Source organism: Adiantum capillus-veneris, chromosome 2, assembly GCF_014529385.1.
Source record: "Adiantum capillus-veneris isolate H3 chromosome 2, ASM1452938v2, whole genome shotgun sequence".
NCBI lineage: Eukaryota > Viridiplantae > Streptophyta > Polypodiopsida > Polypodiales > Pteridaceae > Adiantum > Adiantum capillus-veneris.
In genome coordinates, this window is record NC_140932.1 from 94,290,855 (window position 1) to 94,311,604 (window position 20,750).

General features: G+C 45.1%; 1 protein-coding gene across 3 annotated transcripts in view; it reads right to left on the bottom strand.

The window, feature by feature from the left end:
- Positions 1-5,395: 5,395 nt before the first annotated feature.
- LOC147463211 (uncharacterized) overlaps positions 5,396-20,750 on the bottom strand; it is a 76,686-nt gene continuing 61,331 nt past the window's right edge. The window contains exons 6-8 of one of the 3 annotated variants that reach the window (XM_086487730.1): positions 8,419-8,580; positions 6,126-6,248; positions 5,396-6,039 (exon numbers count right to left, since the gene is read on the bottom strand). In XM_086487730.1, coding sequence (XP_086343856.1) covers positions 5,827-6,039; positions 6,126-6,248; positions 8,419-8,580 — 498 coding nt within the window. In that variant the 3' untranslated portion in view covers positions 5,396-5,826. Of the gene's footprint in view, positions 6,040-6,125; positions 6,249-8,418; positions 8,584-20,750 lie in introns of all 3 variants that reach the window. The other 2 variants (XM_086487728.1, XM_086487733.1) reach the window with 2 other exon arrangements.

Consider the following 20,750-nt stretch of genomic DNA (forward strand, 5'->3'; position numbering starts at 1 on the left):
CCTCCCTAGGGAGGTGGGTTAGAGTCAATTCCGTGGGGGAGAGGGTAGCGGGTTCAAGTCCCGGATCCGAGAAAGTGGGAATCTTTTGCATTCCATAGGCAATCCAACGGTCACAATCAACCGGTGATCGTGAGCCATTCATCCCACCTCCCGAAAGGAGGTGTCATTTAGTAATGACAAGGGGGGGCCAAGCACTGGTCTCTGACATGGCCACAAGCAATAATATTATGCACGTTGAGATGCATAATCATTATTGGTGCGGAGCTCGACAAAAATTACTTTACATAAAGGCTACTAGATGAACGGCTGAGATCTCTTGCCCCTGGACGTTGGACCTTGACGGCTTCATCATGTATTGAATATTATAAGAATAAAGGTAGGCAGGTGGGAAAATAAAGAAGGAGAAGACTGCATCTCTGGGAGCTATATATTGGCGGATGGTGGCAGATGTTCGATCTATTATTATATTTGAGAGGGATACCCATAAGGGCTTTGGGCCCCTACATATAATGATGCATTTTGAGGACCAAAGATGTTTAGGTCTCTTTCTCTTGGAGCTCTAGAGATGTCAAACAATCATCCTATAGGACAACACTCCTCAGTAGCCACTCCCATTGAGGCAGAACACATTCATCAGCTTCTTTTTGGTCAATCAACCAAGTTTGGGTAGTACTACAGCCATCACTCATGCTTCATTGACTTCAACATAGATACATCATTGGGGGTCTTCATCTTTGAGAGGTGTTTCCTTGGATGGAGAAGCAACCCTCACCGAACTAAGACAAGCGATGTAGACACCCATATCACGAGTAGATTAGAGCAATCATTGTGCACCATTGGAGGTGGACACCATGACATCGTTTTCACACAAACCTACAGCTTCCCTTGAGGGAGACACTACATAGAGAGGATATTAGGGAGACCTTGTGTGATTGCATTTTCTATGTAATTTCTAGATAGATAGCTCATATGCACATAGGGCTTCAAAATGTAGCATGGCATACATCATGAACTTAGTTAGTAAGATTGATTAATTACCACCTTGATAATCTAAGAAAAAGAATGCTGGGAAAAGTTTGAAGTGAATTTATTATCACAATCACTTACAATCCTCTTTTGCATAGACCATAATGTTGGATATTTCCTTGATAAAAAACAAACCTATATTTGAAGCAATAAAAGTGGTATTGATTGGAAACAAATGTGCCGCTTACTGAGCATGTCATTTGGAGGGTGTTAAGGGTGATATTCCTTATTTCCCAAGGCAGCTTCATTAACCTTGCCCAAAATTGGGTTGTTGACAATTCAAATGCACCCAAAAGACATTTTAGCTAATGAAAACTAACATTCATGTTTAGAGATAATGGAAAGAAAATAACTTTTTGATTTGTCACTTTGGCCACCTAATTCTCATCCTCGACCCTCCCAATGCCTCACATTTAAAAAAACTTCCAACTATAACAATTTTAGCATGATTTCCTATGACCTTAGAAATTTCTCCTCTTCCTCTCTTCACTATCACTATCTGCTCATCGACAAACCTTCATATGGCCCCAAGATTTACTCACTCTTAGTTATAACATTTTTCACTTAAACAACTACAAGTTTGCCAGATAAACTTGGTCAAATTCTATGGCAAGAGTGATTGTTCCCGCATTAAATTTCAGTTTTGCACTTTCCATGTAAGCTTGCACACTACCCTCATTATTTATAATTCGTATGTATTGTGCTAACCTTGCTAGTGTCTTGCAAGTACTATTAAATGCTTTCCTCTTCACACTAGTTAAACAAAAGTGGTAGATCAAGATTTAAGATGCAATTAATTTTGGTAGGCGGCAATCATGTATGGCAATGCTTCAATGCTCCACATATAGTCACCAAAGCAATTCAATGTAGCCTAAAAATATGGCACAACCATTTAAATGAAGCCCAATTGAAGAAGCGTTTTGGGTAGCAATGTAATGAAATTTCATAATTGAAATCAGTCACCCCAATGTTGCTACAACCTTTTTAGCATGATGAGGTTCCTAGTCAAGCCCTCAATAATGGGATCAAGCTACGCAAAGTAGGAGTGGAAAAGCTCAAAAAAATTGGGATTGATGGGTGAGTGGATTATTCCCCACGTTAAGCATTGCATGTGATTCTGTATTGAGAGCCCGCAAAATTAACAAATAAGCATAAGATGCTATGGTTGAAAATAATTTAAAGGTCATGCACAAAAGGCAAAGCCTTTAAATACTAGTGTGTGCACTTCGAAGGAAACAATAGTGGGGACAACGCGGGGAACAGTGACCAAATTCCCTGAGAATGGTAGTCAAATTCGACACAACTAGCAAGGAATGGAGTTGCCAAATGGAAGAGTGGCTTGCATATTCACATAGATGAGCTCATCATTTCCCAAATAGGTGGCTTGCATATTCACATAGATGGGGTGGGGCTAAACTTTTCAAATATCAAGATCTCAAACGCTTTTCCTTGTTAAACAATCTCAGGGATTACCTTCTCCACTAAATTAAAGCCTCCATTTAGATTGGTACTTAAGAGGTTACTTTTCAAAGAAAGAGACGAACTAGCTGTATCAATTACAAAGCTTAAGGTGATTTTGAGGGTGCAAAAGAAGGAATTAGCATGCATGACGTAACCTTCCAAGTGAATAGTTCAGCACTCATGTTACGTCTAACTCTTTATGAGACATGCAAAGTGAGTCATTTGTTGGAGTTTTAAAAGATTGGTAGAGTGAAGTGCCAAAACTCAGAAAGATGGCGGAGAGAGGCTTGTCAACATTTAAATGGAGTCTTGATCGTCTCATCGGTGAGGTGTCATTGAACATACAGAGCCGATAGTAACTAGACAAAGTGACCAAAACAAAGTAGTATGCAACATCAAACCAAGTGAGAATTAATCCTTGCTACCTTTTTCTTGATCTCCATGCCTATATACTAGGGCAGGCAACATATTGACTATGAGGCAATGCATGACCTTTTTTCCCGCTTTAATATTTGGAGAGATATGGTGACAACTCTCTATTTGGAGAGAGATGGTGCCTACTCTCCACCTATTTTTGTATGGCTCTCAATTAGTCCATGCACACGGCCTACTCGTATATTCTCTCTCCACCTATACAAATATGACATTGCATACTCTCTCTCTCTCCAAGCATATACACACTAGTATGTTCACTCCAATGTGTGTGTGTGTGTGTGCACGTTCGGGGGGGGGGGGGGGGGGGGGGGGGGGGGGGGGGGGGGGGAGAGAGAGAGGGATGAAATGAAAAGAAGTGTTATATTAACGTCTTATTAAGGCCATATTGACCTATGAGACTAGAGAGTTACATCATGGTGAATCTAATACAAGCTCAAAATAAAAAGAAGGAAAGAAACTAACTAAACAGAAAATTAGTACAGTTGTAAAAGGTGGGTATCAAGAGCTTGAGAGGTACATATACAAAAAGTGGGTGTGTCTCAAAGAACAAATACAAAATGGTGGATGTGTAACAAGTTCCAAAAATGGCTCACATCGATCGCTACATGATTGTGTTGATGTCCTCCACGGTGAGAGTCTGCACAGGGTGTCTCCCATGTCTAGATATGATCTTGTTGCAACCTCCTCCATTGATGGGAGCATCCCCTCATCCTCGGCCTCCTGAATCTCCCCAACTTTGCTGCTTAATCACCCAATATACCTATGCTAGTGATGTGCCCTCTATCCCTCCTATTTGGCCGGTGTTGTCTTTACTCAATCTCTACATGGAAGAACATTGCGATCTGTCTCTCGGTGTGTCTCCCGATGTGTGTCTCTCTAAGTAACCCTACTTGATATCACTGAACTCTCCAAAAGATAGAAACAAAGACATTTTTGATCCTGTTATCTCATAACTCTAGATAAGAGGCCCAAAACCCTCTCTAAAGAGGCAATGAAAGCAGCCACGTATCTCATACTATGTTGTACAGTGACATTATATAGCTCTCTCTTGACACAACTGACACAACCTGGCCTCAATTGAAAGGCCTCGATATCAAACAATCCCAAGCCCCAATCTCCAATTGATGTGATGATGTCTGCATTTGTCCAATAGTACATCGTAATCCAAGGGACAAGTGAGTGTCCATGTAGGGGGGGGCTCGATAAGAACACATCCTCAGTGAGTTAGAGAACATGCTCTCTATATGTAGTCATCGTCGTGTCTAGCTTTTGTATAGATTGTGTCCATGTCCTCTAGGTATCCAACTAAAAAACATCCTCTCATGCAAATCTAGTGATCTCCCTCCGTCACACACACACACACACACACACACACACACACACACACAAGGTGCATCTAGAGAATACTGAAAGGGAGGGAGGCTGTCCACAAAGAAACCATGTAGCACAAACCATGCTACCATCTGTGCATACAAACATGATGTATCTCCCTGCGTTGTCAAGTGTCAGGAGGACTCAAGGCAGCCGAGCATAATGATCTCATGGGAGCTCCCATAATTTGTGTATGAATGGCATGACATAAGAGCCTCAACCACCAAAGGCAAGGGGCAGCGACCTCTACTCGGAGGATCGCATGAAGAACCAATTAATCATCCTGAGATCATGGAGATAAGTGGTCTCTCCATGTCTCGCCACCCATCTATACGTCCATGATGACGACTATGATGATCTACTAAGGGTCCCTATATTTGCACTCCATATGGCGTAGTTGAGGCAACCAAAGTATCAAAAAGCCATAGCTTGGTGAGGGGCTCCTCAAATTGGACCTTAGAACACATCCTCTTCAAACCTCCCAAAGTTGTGTATGCTCTAGTCAGTCTAGTCTCTGCCACTGTCCTCAAGGAGAAAATCAGTCCACTAAATAAGTGTACATATCCGTATATCCGTATACACCACTCGGTCCTGTCCATAAATAAAATTGGGTGTTGATTGCCTGATCCATTGCTTTGTAGTATTGAATACCATAGCCTTCATCTTCCCAAGGGTAAGAGAGATTCGAGAATCCTACGCAAATGTGTGTAAAGCATCAAGATGGTGTTGCATCCCCTCAATGAATCTGAAACAAGCACAATATCATCTCCATGTCCCTGAAAACTGTGCTCCTTTGTCACCCTCCCTCTCTATGTAGTCTGAGTCCGCATCCACATACATGCCAAAAAGAGTGGGGATAGTGGGCAGCTCTGTTTCATCCCAATGGTGGAGTGAATAGAATCTGTTTAGTGTGTGTCCAATCATCATAGTACTAAAATTCTCACGCAAAGTAGGGTCACCATATTTGAAAATAGATACAATCATGGACATGCTCCAAGTATCAGGAAAACCCTCACACACAACTCTATTAACCATCAATGCAAGAAGATCCGCCAAAAGACCCTTTCCATGTATAAAATGCTCCCCTACCAAGCCATCATGGTCATATGCTTCAAAATGAAATGAATTGTTATATTAACGTCTTCGAAAGGCCAAAATGACCTATGAGACCAAAAGTTACAACCGTAGCAGACGTGATAAATCATATGAGATAATGGATAAAAGAAAACATCCTAGATCCTAAAACTATCCCACTAGGAATGGTAATGAAGCTGGTAGGCAAGTAGGATACAATCTCATGTTACAAATCTTAGTATGGGGGTATGGCAATGAGGAGTAATTTTATGAACTCTCGCATAGGCCGCTGCAGCATAGCATCAATGAGAGAGAGAGAGAGAGAGAGAGCTTAGCTGTCTGCTAATCCTTGCATTGCATTAATAACCCATTAAAACGCATCTTAGCAGACAAATATACAGAGATTCAGCTTTAAGGCTTAAAGCCAAATGCAATGGAGCTGAAACTTGCAATGCAAGATCAGCATTCAGCCCGTGTGAAAGATGTAGACAAGGATTTCAGTAACCTGCGCTTGTGAGGATGGCTCAGCCAGCATCTGGCTCCGAAGTCGAGTGCCACCCCTCTCCCATCCTTATCCGATTGGGGTCGCAAACAACTGTTGTCTTTCCCTTGTGGTTTAAAACGCGAATCTGTGTTCAATCTTGAAAGATTTTCTGTCGGTTGACGAATGCCCTGTGCGGTTGAAAGTTTTTTGAGTTTGGCCTTGTCAATTATCAATACACCATCATACAGGAATGGTGGAAACTCTTAAGGCTTACCTTCATGGGTTTCAGCAGATCAATCTGAGAATGGTCGAGCACACGTTGCCCTTTGTCGCCAACATGTATGAAGTCAACATAGTCTCCCTCCCAAACCACATCATTATCACATACAAAGTAGTCCTGTTTTCAAAAAAAGCCAAAAGCAGAAGTCAAAAACAAAGGTCATCCTCTTGCCCAAAAGAGCAGTCTTCAGGAAAAATCAATTTTGCGACCAGACACAGTTCCTTTTTATGGATTTTCCAAGCGGAAATTTTGAAAATTTGAGCTAAAGTTTACTAATTTAACACTTTTTTCTCAAAATCTAGGGGGGATTTTTCCTTTTCCTCCTCACTTAGCATTTTTTAATTTCAAAGCAGCACGATTGTAAGCTGGGAGGCACTTTCCCAAACACTGCAAAAGAGCAATCCATTTACAAAAGGCAATTCGAAATTGAGCTTCAATAAGTTGCTAATAATAATTTTGCAGTTTTCACACGTCACCCAAGTCAGCAAAGCTACCTAAAGAAAACCTTAGGAATGCTAACAAAAAATCTTTCGTAAAAGTGCACATTATGGGCACTCACAGGTTTGATTGTACTATATGCAAACACTGACAGGCATCCACTATTACCGAGATTCATCCTTGTGTGGCAAAACAGTAGTCAGAACATTCCCTTGCCAAAGACCACCGCTTCCCAAACAGCCATCCCAACAACTGCAGGGGGCCCTAAAAAACTTGCAGTAAATTTCAACTCTAATCGACCTCAGCTGAACCTCTTTTCAATCACATCAAGTAAATGCTAAATATCTTTCATCGCTTTTTTCCACTTTGTAATTAGAACTTTATAGACCTCCATTTTTGCAACATTCAATGTGGTGTCTCTTCTTGTTCCTAGGACATCGCAAGTAAAAGGGAGCTGTGTCCATCCTATCTTATGTCAAAGTGGAAGAATGGAGATCTTGCCACATGCAACAAAACTGTTCAAACCATGCTTCATCTAGCAGCGACCTTCACAAAGAGGTGCTCAATCATATAAAGTCATAAGCTGTTGAAATAACATTACAGTCCTACAAAGACCTTTCACTGCATATGAGTCTGCTCTACGAGGGTAAAATTCTGAAGAGCCCATGTCAATATGCTTAGGTTTGATTATCATTGAGGGAATATGAACCAGTAAGGCGGCATTCACATTATCCTCAATAGATCCTTACACATTTGTGATAATTCAGATTGTTTTCATCTGAGTGTAGACTAGGGTATCATATGTGACCAACACACACTGCGCATTGAGATTCTCTCATGGCACTAGACTAGTCATGATGAACCAACACTAGGAACATTTTTGAATGCCAGAGGGTAAACACAGGCCCTCAAATACCCACAACTTGTCGTAGTCGATATATCACTAACCACCTTTTTATGATCTTACTGCAGCTACAATTTACCCTTCTACATAAAACAGATATCTATTTACAATCCAAAACGAACAAAGCAAATAAATAAGGGAAGCACTGTAAGCTAGAAACCACCAACGAGCGGTGCGGATAGGAGAAATTGTTTTCTCCCTTACAGAAGAAGATACCCAGCACTATGAAAGTTCCGATGAAGAGCCACATGCAATCTGACTGTGATACTCGCCTACGTGAAAACGGTTCTCCTGACAAGTGAATGGATAGATTACCTTGAGTCTTGCATAGAGCATCAAAGTGATTGGCATTTCGAACGCAGTTGCTAACCCACAGCCTCCAATTATGTGGCACTTTTTTGAATAACATCTTTTCTTGTGAAATGTAGCACATTCAAATGTACTCAATGCAAAACCATACTGGTCGAGGTAGTGAAAAGCCTCACTTGTAAATGCTTGAGCTATTTCTAGGCTTTGCTCAATGACACCAATTAATCATGGTTTAAAAGAATCTCTAGCAACAATACTGAAATAATGTCTCATATATTGTCTGTGATGTCGGTTTGTGAGAATGCCATTTTAGTTAAACTTTGGCGATACTAGATTTGAGGAAAGAGAAGGACTTTACACTATGCAGTAGTAGACCTGCAAACAATGTAAATTATTGATAGCCAGAAAAAAAAAAGGTTGCCCTTCAAAGTGAAGGAAACTTGAAAGGACTACACACTATGCAGTAGTAGATTTACAGGAAAGGGAAGGACTATGCACTATGCAGTAGTAGTCCTGCAAACAATGTAAATTATTAATCACCATTAAAGATAAAAGATTGGCATTGAAACCGTTTGTAATGTCATAACGAGCTTTAAGTTGATTACAGCAATAGCACTTCACGATTCAGAGATGTACCTCTAAATGGAAGACAGGCTGCATTGACGTCCTCTCCATACCCATCACAGTTAGTGAAAATGAAGCATCACCTTCATATAAAGACTCAATTGTATGCCCATACACTGGGCTTTTCTTATCTATAATGTGCCGAACCATCAATCCATATCTCAAATAGAAGACCTGCTACACCAACCATCTCTCTCTCTCTCTCTCTCTCTCTCTCTCTCTCTCTCTCTCACTCAATGACATTCTTCAACCTGTCAACATCAAGCCTGAAACCATTTCTTGGATCAACGACACACACAGGCATGTTCCACCCGAGCATTGTATCCTCACCTTCAAGGACAAAGAAGAACGGCTGAAGCTACTATGCCAATCTTGCCTCCTCAAGGGAAAAACGTTTTGGATCGCCGAAGAAATGACCACAAATCAACTCAAAGCTAAATCAAGGGAGCTCGAGAAGGTACACGAAGCTCGCAAACAAGGTAAATGGGCAGTCTACTGAGGTGGCAAAGCCATCATCCAAGAGTTTCGAAATCCCAAATAGGCTCTCCCCACAGTTGACTCCCCCCCTAGGTTTTGTTTTTCCCTTTTTGTTTTACCCTCCCAATGGACCCTCAGTCCTTAACTGATATGTATCGTCATCTTTTGTTCAGATGGAGCCGTTGCAATGTTTTGTTTTGGTCCCATGGGTCATATCTAACCTTCGTGGACTCTCTCTCTCTCTCTCTCTCTCTCTCTCTCTCTCTCTCTCTCTCTCTCTCTCTCTCGGACATCATCTCCATCGGTGGCACAGGTTTGTTGCTCCTTCGTATTTGTGATACTTTGGGACCATCGCCAGATTGGAGACTCGTAGCTGGGATTGTCGCTGCTCTGGCAATTGGCAGTAATAAGGTGGCACACAACAGAAGACTTGCTGGTTCGCGCAACCTTGCTAGTCTGCGCACAGGGGCCGTTACAATGGAGGTCATGAGCGCTTCACCAGTTTGCAAGTCCCGTACGAAGGAGACCTTCATGCTTACAAACAAGCGGATAATACAAGTGGAAAGGGAGATGAAGGAATGGAAAGCAGAGATGGAAGGATGGTGGAAGGCGAAGGCCAACCTTCTTCAAATGTTCCTCAACGAAGGCACGCAATGGAAGAAGGAGAAAGAGGACTTGCACGTAGTGATACAAGCACTTAAGGCAGATTCACAAGCACTCAAAGAAGAGGTCTCAGCCCTCAAGCGAGAGCTTGCTGATAGAGCAAGCAATGGACTAGAGAAAGGTGAATTCCAGCCCTCGGTGACAGAGGAAATCAAGGTCATCAAGGAACAGGTACTAATGATCAAAGAGGAAGAGAAACAGAATGGGGCAAAGACGTCTTCGTGGGTGGATGTAATCACAAAGACACAGAAGAAGGCGGATGAGGCAGAGAAATGGATAGAAGTCGCTAAGAAAGGGAAAGGAAAAGAAACCACGTCTACCCCCACTCCTACAATCATCAACATGACTTTAGAAGAAGAGCAACGAAGGAAGACTAGAGCTTTGCACATACGAATAACCGGTCTAAAAGACCGAGATGATGTGGAAGGGAAGTCAAAGAACTTCTCCGCATGATGGGTAGTGAGGCTACTCATACAAAGGCATGGAGGGTCGGGAAGAAGACACAAGGAAATGGGGAGACTTCAAAAGAAAGAGCTCTAATCATGCACTTCCCATCCATGGAGGCAAAAAAGGACTTCTTGAAGAAGCCTCCTACACTAAAGAAAATGGGCATATTCGTTGGAGATGACCTCACACTCACACAACTTGCTCATATGAAAGAAGTTATGCCCGAGATAATGACAGCTCGAGAGAAGGGGAAAGTGGCCTTCTACAGGGATGGACGAGTGGTTATTCCAGAGAAGCGCCCCGCATGACGGCGCGAGACCTGTGGGACCACACTCAAAGTGGCTACATGGAATTGTAAGGGATCTTTGCGCCTTGATGTAGGGGCCTTTGAGGATAGTTTCACAGGGAGAGACATGATTTTCTACTCAGACGCATCAAGCCCCAGGGCAGTCCATGCCCCATGTGAGTGGATACAGATGGGAGACAACTTGCAGACAGGAGACTCGACCAGAGCGCAGAGCACGAGGTTCAGGAGGAGTGGCAGTCTTATTCAGGGAGGAGCTACAGTTTCCGATACATATAGCTCGAAGGGATGAGCATGCAAGGTATATGTGGGTGAGACTGAAGGCAGAGACAGGCAGATATCTCTACAGCTATTTGCTATTTTCCTCCTAGTACGTCAACATATGCATCACCTAGAGGACAATCCCCCTTCTCTATTTTAGATGATGATATATGGGAGTTTTCTAGAGACGGCGACATTATTATCTTGGGGGATTTCAATGCTAGGACTGCCCACCACCAGACAGTATTCTATGATACCTCAGAGGAGTTGATGCGGGGGCTTGATATTACAGAAATGGGCATGTCTAGATTATCACAGGATGAGGAGCACACTGAGTATGGCAGATACTTGATTGATATGGGAACTGCACATGGATTGGCCATTTTGAATGGCCTACAGCGAATCCCTACAGCTGTTGGTTTTACATGCTTTCCACATTGGCATGGCGCTAGTACAGTGGATTATGTTATGGCTCCGCCAGGACTCATTCCTTCCTTTCAAGATTTCGTGGTGGGAACTAGACCGGTTGGTGTAGCAGTCGATCATGCTATCTTGTCTTTCACTCTATCGTTCCAGTTCATCACAGCTCCATTGGGAGAGGCCTCCACACATACTCGGTATACCTTCAAGAGGGAGACAAATCACGTGTACACTGATGAGATATACAGGCAGCTATGCACTCAAGATCCAGGACGACCACTAGATGAGCTCACCCAGATTTTGACAGAGACGCTGCATGATGCAGCATCAGAGGCAGTGGATTATGTTATGGCTCCGTCAGGACTCATTCCTTCCTTTCAGGATTTCGTGGTGGGAACTAGACCGGTTGGGGTAGCAGTCAATCATGCTATCTTGTCTTCCACTCTATCGTTCCAGTTCAACACAGCTCCATTGGGAGAGGCCTCCACACATACTCGGTATACCTTCACAAGGTAGACAGATCACGTGTACACTGATGAGATATACAAGCAGCTATGCACTCAGGAGCCAAGACGACCACTAGATGAGCTCACCCAGATTCTGACAGAGACGCTGCATGATGCAACATCAGAGGCATATCCCCACAGCCAGCCTACACGCAGACGATCTAGGAGCATGCCTCAGAACAGTTGGTATGATCAGGAGTGTAGAGAGACGAGGATCAGATTACAGAGAGAGGGGCTCATGGGTACTACTACACATAGACAGTCACGTATTATCTTCCGCCGCCTAGTGCGACGAAAGAAGAGGGCTCACCTATCTCAATTAGAGCAGGATTTGTATCAGCTGTTTATGAGTCAGGACTCTAGTGAGGCATGGAGGCTTTCAATGAGCACTCTCCACCGCCAGCCATCACTTCCACAGAGACATGAAGGGAATATGCTACATCTCTCTATACAGCATCGGGGCAGCCACCTTTGCTTGACCCTCTAGAGGCATGCCCAGAAACATGAACTTTCTTTACTGTTGAGAGGGTAAGGAAAGCCATTGACAAGATGAAGACGGGAAGAGCACAGGATCATGAAGGTCTGATAGCAGAGCACTTTATCCATGCCAGAGATATGCTTGCAGAGCCTCTTGCTTTTTGATGTTTAATAGAGCCATGTATGAGGGTTTCCCAGAGACTTGGAGTATGTCCACTATTGTGCCTATCTTCAAGTCGGGAGATCCTATGCTTCCCGGGAATTACCGAACCATCATGGTTGGTCACACTCTGGCTAGGCTATATGCATCAATTCTTGAGTATGAGTTAAGTGGATGGGTAGAGAGAGAGGGCATACGGGCAGCAGGACAGGTGGGGTTCAAGAGAGGTTTCTCCACTCTTGACCAGATTTTGACACTCGGAGCCATTATTGAGAGGGTAGACACCATGGCAGGAGGATATATTGTAGCTTTGTGGATTTCCGCAAAGCCTTTGATACAGTGCCACGAGCTAGACTCGTTTGGCAGATTGCAAGACATGGGGGTGCCCACAGAGCTGATCTGGGAGATCTTAGCTTTATACAGGACAGTGGTAGGACAGGTACGCACTACTCAGGGCATGTCCGACATGGTTCACTCCACCATTGGGGTGAAGCAAGGTTGTCCCCTATCTCTCTTTGGAATATATGTAGATGAGTTTTCAGATTATGTACATACAGAGGGTGATAGAGATGCTCAGCTTGCAGGGACATGGATTCCGTTGCTATTATATGCTGATGATATTGTGCTGAACTCCGATTCTCCAAAGGGGATGCAGCGTCATTTGGATGCACTGCATGTATTTGCACGGGACAGTGGATTGTCTGTGAACCTTGGTAAGACCAAGGTAATGGTGTTTAACACCACGGCGCAGTGGGTAAGGAGGTCCGCCCCCACTTTTACATATGGTCGAGAGATTGTGGAGTATGCAGATACATACACTTATCTTGGGGCGGTTTTTAATGGTCGAGTATTTTCCTTGAGGCGTGCAGCAAATACGCGATTGACCAAAGCCTATGCAGCATTGGGGAGGCCTGAGAGGATATGTTCGCAGGTTCAGTTCCAAGAACCTCGGACAAAGCTTTGGCTCTTTGACACTTTGGTCACTTCGGCCATGCTGTACGGAGTGGAGATATGGGGCCCCTCAGTTGATCATCATAGCAGAGCTGGAAGTACTTACGGATGGAGATGTATGGAGAAGCCATTGGTATCTATGATTTCTTGGATGATTAGGGCCAAGGCCTCAGTACCACATGACATTGTTAGGGCGGAGCTCGTTGCTCCTCCATTGGTAGTGGAGGCATTCACTCGATCAGTTTCATTTATGCATATCACTTGGGCTCTCCCTAGGGACAGATATGCTCGATTAGCACTAGAGTCTTCGCGACAGCTGGCATTGCAGGGAGATAGATCATGTTGGTATGCAAAGATGGCATCTTGGTTTCAGTTACATGGCTTTAGTATGGACCGGCTACCCCCATTTCAGTACTCTCTAGATGCACCCTCCATCCCCCTCACAAGAGTAGAGATTACCAGGCTCATTAGACAGGAGTTGATTCAGTTGGATACGAAGAGGACATGGATACAACCCACACATGAGCTAGGTACGAAGATGACTTTCTATAGAGAGCATCTTCTCTAACTCACGGAGGATGGTTTTGTGATCAGACCACGATACATGGATACTCATCTATCCCACTAGATACGATGTGCTATTGGTCAGATACGCACATCCTCACATCAGCTAGAGATCGACACAGGCAGATTTAGAGGAGTACCCGCTGAGTCCAGGATTTGTCAGATGTGCCAAATAGAGCCAGAGACAGAGCTACATGACATCTGTCACTGCCCAGTATACTATGAGATACGAGGCTGCTTTCACTGTCTATTCAAAGAGGTTTTAGGCCACTTTCTATGGTCATGAGATACCAGGATCAGAGATGCCTCGGATTATACTTACTGGAGATTTGCAAACACAGAGAGGACCTCTTGAAGAGGGGCACAATGAGAGAGATCCAGCGACAACGAAAGATCACAGTTTTCTTTCAATCACAGACACAGGAGTTCGAGCAGTCCCCACAGCATAACAACACCAGAGGTACCAGAGGCATAGTGCTTGGTTAGGCGATAGAGTTGGGGCGGTACCGTCGCCCATGGATGTCACGTGACACATCCAACCCTATGTGTCCGTGGAAAAGCTACAACATGACCAGGGTTCAGCTAGTCAAGCCAGCATAGAATAGGAAGTGATGAGGCACTTTTGTGAGTCTGTTCGCAGACCGTGCATGACCAGACAGTAGATGCATATCCTCCGGTTGCACATAGCATAATCATCAGCATTCCCATCAGAATCCATAAGGGAAATTTTCCAGTGCATTAAACCTATTTTCCCTATTTTTGACATTTTTCACTTATTTATTAAGTGACTTTTGTTGGGAACTAGGCAAGGCAATTTGACTAAGTCAATCTATAAGCAAACCAAAGTTAGCACTTTCTGGCAGAGGAGGCAACAGGAGCATTGCTCAGCAGGCCGATTCTCAAGCAAGACAAGAACCCCCATAGCCTGGCGTTTTCCACTCAGAAGGCCAGCGTTTTCAGCCCCTGCAATCTGCGTTTTCAGCCAGCCTCATCAGCGTTTAACCACAGCCTGCAAGAGGTGATTCTGCACCAGCAAGATCAGCGTTTTTACCTCAGCTTGGCAGCGTTTCAGCAGCATCATATCAGCGTTTTGCAGCGGCCTTTCAGCACCATAAGGACATCGTTTATGGACAGCCAGATCCAGCGTTTAAAGGACCAGCAACCTCAGCGTTTTAGGCAGCAAATTCAGCAGATAGGAAGCAGCGTTCTTGCAGCCATCAAATCAAGTTAGTAGATCAACCCCCAATTTGGTGCCACAGTTACCAGTTCGAAGCATTCAGTTTCCAGCCATAGATTCGTCCTCATCGTCCACACCGTCGGCCTCGACATAGCCCATTAGATTTGCATCAACAACTTGTACCAGATTGTGCAATCAATAGTAGACCACTCTCACCATCGAGAGTGGGGCCCTTGGAGGAGGATTTTACAACGTCTCTGGTGTCGTATTCTCTTTTCTCTCTATCTCTCAGTCTCATGCACCTTCATGCACAGTGTCCATTTACTTTGTTTGTGTCCATTGCACTCTCTCATTAAAGAACGGAAGGCTCTCCCTTCCCTAAGAACAAGGAACCTTGAGCACAGTTCGGAGCACTCCTCTTGAACAAAGTTCATCATTCATTCCGTTGCAACTTACAACGGATGAGAGGGCGGGCCCTCTCGATATCGACGCAGAATGCAACAGAGGATCCATACCATACTGGCGCGACATAGGAGCCGTCCGGGATACTGATGTATATGTATATGATGCCTCGACTGTCAGAGAGCTCCATTGTATCATCTCACCCTTTGTCTTCCCGTTGTATGAGCTTTCACCCCACCCCTACCCACTATTTTATTTTTAGTTCTTTGTACTTTTTGTACCCAGACCTGGTATTAGATTCACCACATGTAACCTTTTGGTCTCATAGGTCGGCCTTTTGAAGACGTTAATATTACATTTCATTTCATTTCTCTCTATAAAAAGGAGATCTATAGTCGCCTATGTGCAGCAGCCAGGCCAAGACTCTCAGTAGAGGAGATCACCATTCTACTGACTAAGACGTTGCATGATGCAGCAACAGAGGCATACCCACACACTCAGCCTGATCAAAGCATGCCTCATCATAGTTGGTATGACGAGGAATGCAAAGAGATGAGAGCATAGCTTCAGAGGGATCTTCTTCTAGGAGTATGCAACTTCCTTATATGCGGTCCCTGGATAGACACCCCTTCCAGACCCTCATGAGCCATCCCCATCTACGAGGACCTTCTTTACCACTCAGATGGTAAAGACGGCTATTGACAAGATGAGGACCAAGAGGGCATATGATCACGATGGACTTGTAGCAGAGCACTTTATACATGCTAGAGATATGTTGGCAGAGGTTCTTGCAATTCTATTCAATCGTGTCATGTGTGAGGGTCTCCCTGAGACTTGGAGACTGTCTACTATTGTGCCTATCTTCAAGGCATGTGATTCTACGGAGCCTAGAAACTACCATGCTATTATGATTGGACACACACAAGCACGGTTTCCTTGAGCAATAGTTGAGCGGATGGGCAGAGAATGAGGGCATACGGGCAGCGGGAGGGCGAAGCACATGGGAGACGGATTTACTGTAGCTTTGTGGATTTCCGCAAAGCATTTGACATGGTGCCCAGAACCAGATTGATGCCCAAACTACAGGAGATGGGAGTGCCCAATGAGTTGATTTGGGGGGATCATGGGTCTCTACAAATCGGTAGTGGGACATGTACGCACTCCAGAGATGATATCTGATTTAGTTCAGTCCACTATTGGAGTGAAACATAAGATAGGCTCACAATTTTTGCCCCAAATTGCACCTTTAAAAAAATGACATCCCGAAACGCCCTTTAGGCCGGTCCGAAACGGTGGGGAAACTCCGTTCCTGTTTCCCCCCGCCAAAACGCCGTTTCGTGTGCCTATGGTCAAGATGGGTGGAGAGGGATGGAGAGGCCCTTGGTATCTATGATCTCTCAATTGATTAGAGCCTAGGCCTCCGTGCCACACGAGATCTTTAGAGCGGAGTTGGCAGCCCCTCCTGTGGAGATAGAGGCGCTTACCAAGTCACTCACCTTTATGCACGGTTTATGGGATACTACCAAAGACAGATATGCCAGGTTGGCCCTTGAGTCCTCTAGACAGTTAGCTATACAAGGGGACACGTCATGTTGGTATGCACAGATATCATCATGGTTCCAGATACATGGCTTCAGCATGAACAAATTACCTCCCTTCCAGTACTCCCTTGATCCACCATCGCTGTCTCTTACACGGGTGGAGATTACTAGACTCATTCGCCAGGACCTGATCAGTTGGACACCAGGAGGACATGGATAGAGCCAACGCAAGAGTTGGACACGAAGATAACTTTCTATAGAGAGCATCTTCTCCAACTCACACAGGATGGGTTTGTGATTCGACCCATACACATCTCTCTCATGGGTTACGGTGCGCCATTGGTCAGATACGCACATCCTCACACCACTTGAGATTGAGACTAGTAGGTTTAGAGGGATACCAACAGCTAGCAGGATATGCCGCCTATGCGACACAAAGCCAGAAACGGAGATGCATTACATATGTAAGTGCACGAGATATGGGGTCGCTTCCACTGCCTATTCAGAGAAGGCTTTGGACCTTTCTCGAAAGTCATGAGCTATCAGGACCAAAGATGTCTTGGACTGTATCTACTTAAGTTACAGAGACACAGAGACAATTTACTGAAGAGATCTGGAGAGAGACAATCCCAAAGACAAATTACTGAATTCTTCACACCAAACACCGGACAATAGAGGAGGAGCCACCACTGTAAAGCTCAGCTCATACTCACACCCACGGTACTCTCATTGACCGACCATTGGAGCTAGGGAGATCGAGACGCCCACGACTGAGCTTCACAGCATCGACGAAGACTACAGCAAAGGATTCGAGCCATACTGGCTCGACATCCAGAGGATGAGGATGGATTCGCCATCCATTATATCACCCTCTTATTTTGGGCACCCACATATGCCCCCCCCCCCCCCTCTCTCTCTCTCTCTCTTTTTTTTTGGAAAAAGTCAGGGCTGTATATTACTGAGTACAAAATAATCCCAACGGATGCCAAAATAGCCTATCACGCGGGGTGTACAAGCTAAATGAAAGAAGGAGAGCCACTATAGTGACTACTCGACTAGAACAATCTCATGGTGGTCGGTGTGAGGAATGAAGGAGAAACCACTGAGGAGGGGCATAATGCCAAGTAATCTGACCACCTGTCAATGTGAAGAAGAGTGGGGATCGTGCCCAACGTCGAAGAAAGGCAAATCGACGAGCCTCGGCTGCTCTAGATGTACCGGAGGAGGAATCCCACTGCCAAATCAGGGTGTGAATGGTGTCTAGCCAAATGGCAGTGAGGATATCCTGAAGCAGCTGTGGAGCCGCACTGAGAATGTGAAGACAACGAGCTCTCCAAATATTCCAGTGTAATACTAGTGATGACTAAGAAAACTGCATCATGTGTCTGCGTATCTCCCTGCCAAGCAATCTGTGGTATCATAGCCAAAGTCCCTCGTCGATAACCAGTGGAGGTAAGCATGAAGGCTGGATCTGTGGCTGAGCCCTCGTAGAAAAGATGCGGGCCGGGCATCGACATCAACCATGAGACAGATCCCCAAGTAAGAAATCCATGCTGAACACCTGATCTGCTGAGTAGAGAGCAAACTGCAAGCCACACTACATGGGAAGCTGAGCATGACCAAAGACAGTGAGCAGGTGACTCAAGTTGACGCAAAGGGCAGGCTGCAGGGAAAGCACGACCCGAATGGAATGCTGGACACTTTCTCTCTCTCTCTCTCTCTCTCTCTCTCTCTCTCTCTCTCTCTCTCTCTCTCTCTCTCTCTCTCTCTCTCATATCAGGGCAGAGCTTGCTACCCCCCCATGGTAGTGGAGGCACTCTTTCAGACGGTATGCTTTATCCAGAGAGTGAGAGAGCTCCCAATTGACAGACTCACACAGCGAGCTTTTGAGTCAGCCATACAGATAGCAAAGTCTAGATATGACAAAGCTTGGTACACCCAAGTCAGAGCATGGTTCAGAGCACATAGAATTGATCTTGAGAGCTTGTCACCGTTCCAGTATGACCCCGACTCACCCCAGGTTCATCTCTCATGTAGTAAGAAAAACATAGTGCTACGACAGGATCTCTGGCAGCTATATATCAGACAGACTTGGATCACATTTCCACTCCAGCAGAAGATGTCACACTACAGAGATCATTTCCTTACCACACTCAAGGACGAGTTTATACAGCGACCGCGCTATATGAACACCTACATGCCACACAACTCACAAGTGGCAATTGGTCAGCACAGAGTATCATCACACAGACAAGAGATAGAGGTGGGGCAAGCTCATGATATTCCCAGGGAGGAGAGAGTCTATTGAGTATGCAAAGAGGAGGTGGAGAGTGAGGAGCATTTTGTTTGCAGATGCAGAGCTTATGATGATATTAGAGGCACATACGAGTCATTATTCAGAGGGCAGCCCACCCTTCGCGAGATCATGCACTCTCGAGGTCAGAGACAGTTGGGGCGCTACCTGCTAGAGATACAGAGGCACAGGTGGGAGGGAGACAGTCATAGCTTACAGATTTTTTCCAGAGGACCACACCTCCTCCACTCCCAAATCCACCAAGAGGAGTGACTCTCCAGCAGGCTGACATGAGCCGGACCAGTGACGTTCGCGTGTTACCGAATGTCGGGCCCCACGACTCCACCATAGACAAATTGAGGAGATCCAAACCCGAGAGCGACGAGCTGCTGAGGAGACACGAGCCCAGATGATGGTTCACCCAGCTGCATTCATCCAAGCAGCCCTTGCTCCCGCTCCTCCCATGTACCGCATTCTATACACATCCCCCCCCCCCCCATTAGCACAGGATGGAGCTAGCTAGCTTGATGCATCTACATGGTTGTACTACCCAGAGCATATAGACATGCACACATCCCTAGTACTAGAGCTCCATCTCCCCCTCCCATAGATCCCATCATACAGCAAGGTTTTCTCTTTAGCAAGTACCAATTTGGATTGTTCCGTCTTTTCCAATAGATGAAAGACATACACACATGTATACTTGATTTGTCTCATAGGCCGACTTCGGCCTCACATATATGTTAAAAATATCTCAATCTCTCTCTCTCTCTCTCTCTCTCTCTCTCTCTCTCTCTCTCTCTCTCTCTCTCTCTCTTTTCTTTTTTGGAAAAAGTAAGGACTGTATATTACTGAGTACAAAATAATCCCAGCGGATGCCAAAATAGCCTATCACGTGGGGTGTACAAGCTGAATGTAAGGAGGAGAGCCACTATAGTGACTACTCGACTAGAACAATCTCATGGTGGTCGGTGTGAGGAGTGGAGGAGAAACCACTGACGAGGGGCATAATGCCAAGTAATCTGACCACCTGTCAGCGTGAAGAAGAGTGGGGATCTTGCCCAACGCCGAAGAAAGGCAAATCGACGAGCCTCGGCTGCTCGAGATGTACCTGAGGAAGAATCCCACTACCAAATCAGGGTGTGAATGATGTCCAGCCAAATGGCAGTGAGAATATCCTGAAGGAGCTATGGAGCCGCACTGAGAATGTGAAGACAACGAGCTCTCCAAATATTCCATAGTGTAATACTAGTGATGACTGAAAAAACTGCGTCACATGTCTGAGTATCCCCCTGCCAAGCAATCTGTGGTAGCATAGCCAAAGTCCCTCGCCGATAACCAGTCGAGGTAAGCATGAAGATTGGATCTGTGGCTGAGCCCTCGTAGAAAAGATGCGGACCGGGCATCTGCATCAACCATGAGACAGATCCCCAAGTGAGAAATCCATGTTGGTCACCTGTTCTGCTGAGTAGAAAGCACACTGCAAGCCACACTACATGGGAAGCTGAGCATGACCAAAGGCAGTGGGCAGGTGACTCAAGTTGTCACAAAGGACAGCGAGTACATAACGGATCATGACCCATAGTAGCTAGCCAAGTCCCAACTGGTAGTCCCGCATGAGCAATCATCTACATGAAAAAGGAAATACGACGAGCCACATGTAAATCCCAGATGGCGGACCAAAAACTGCTACAGATAGGC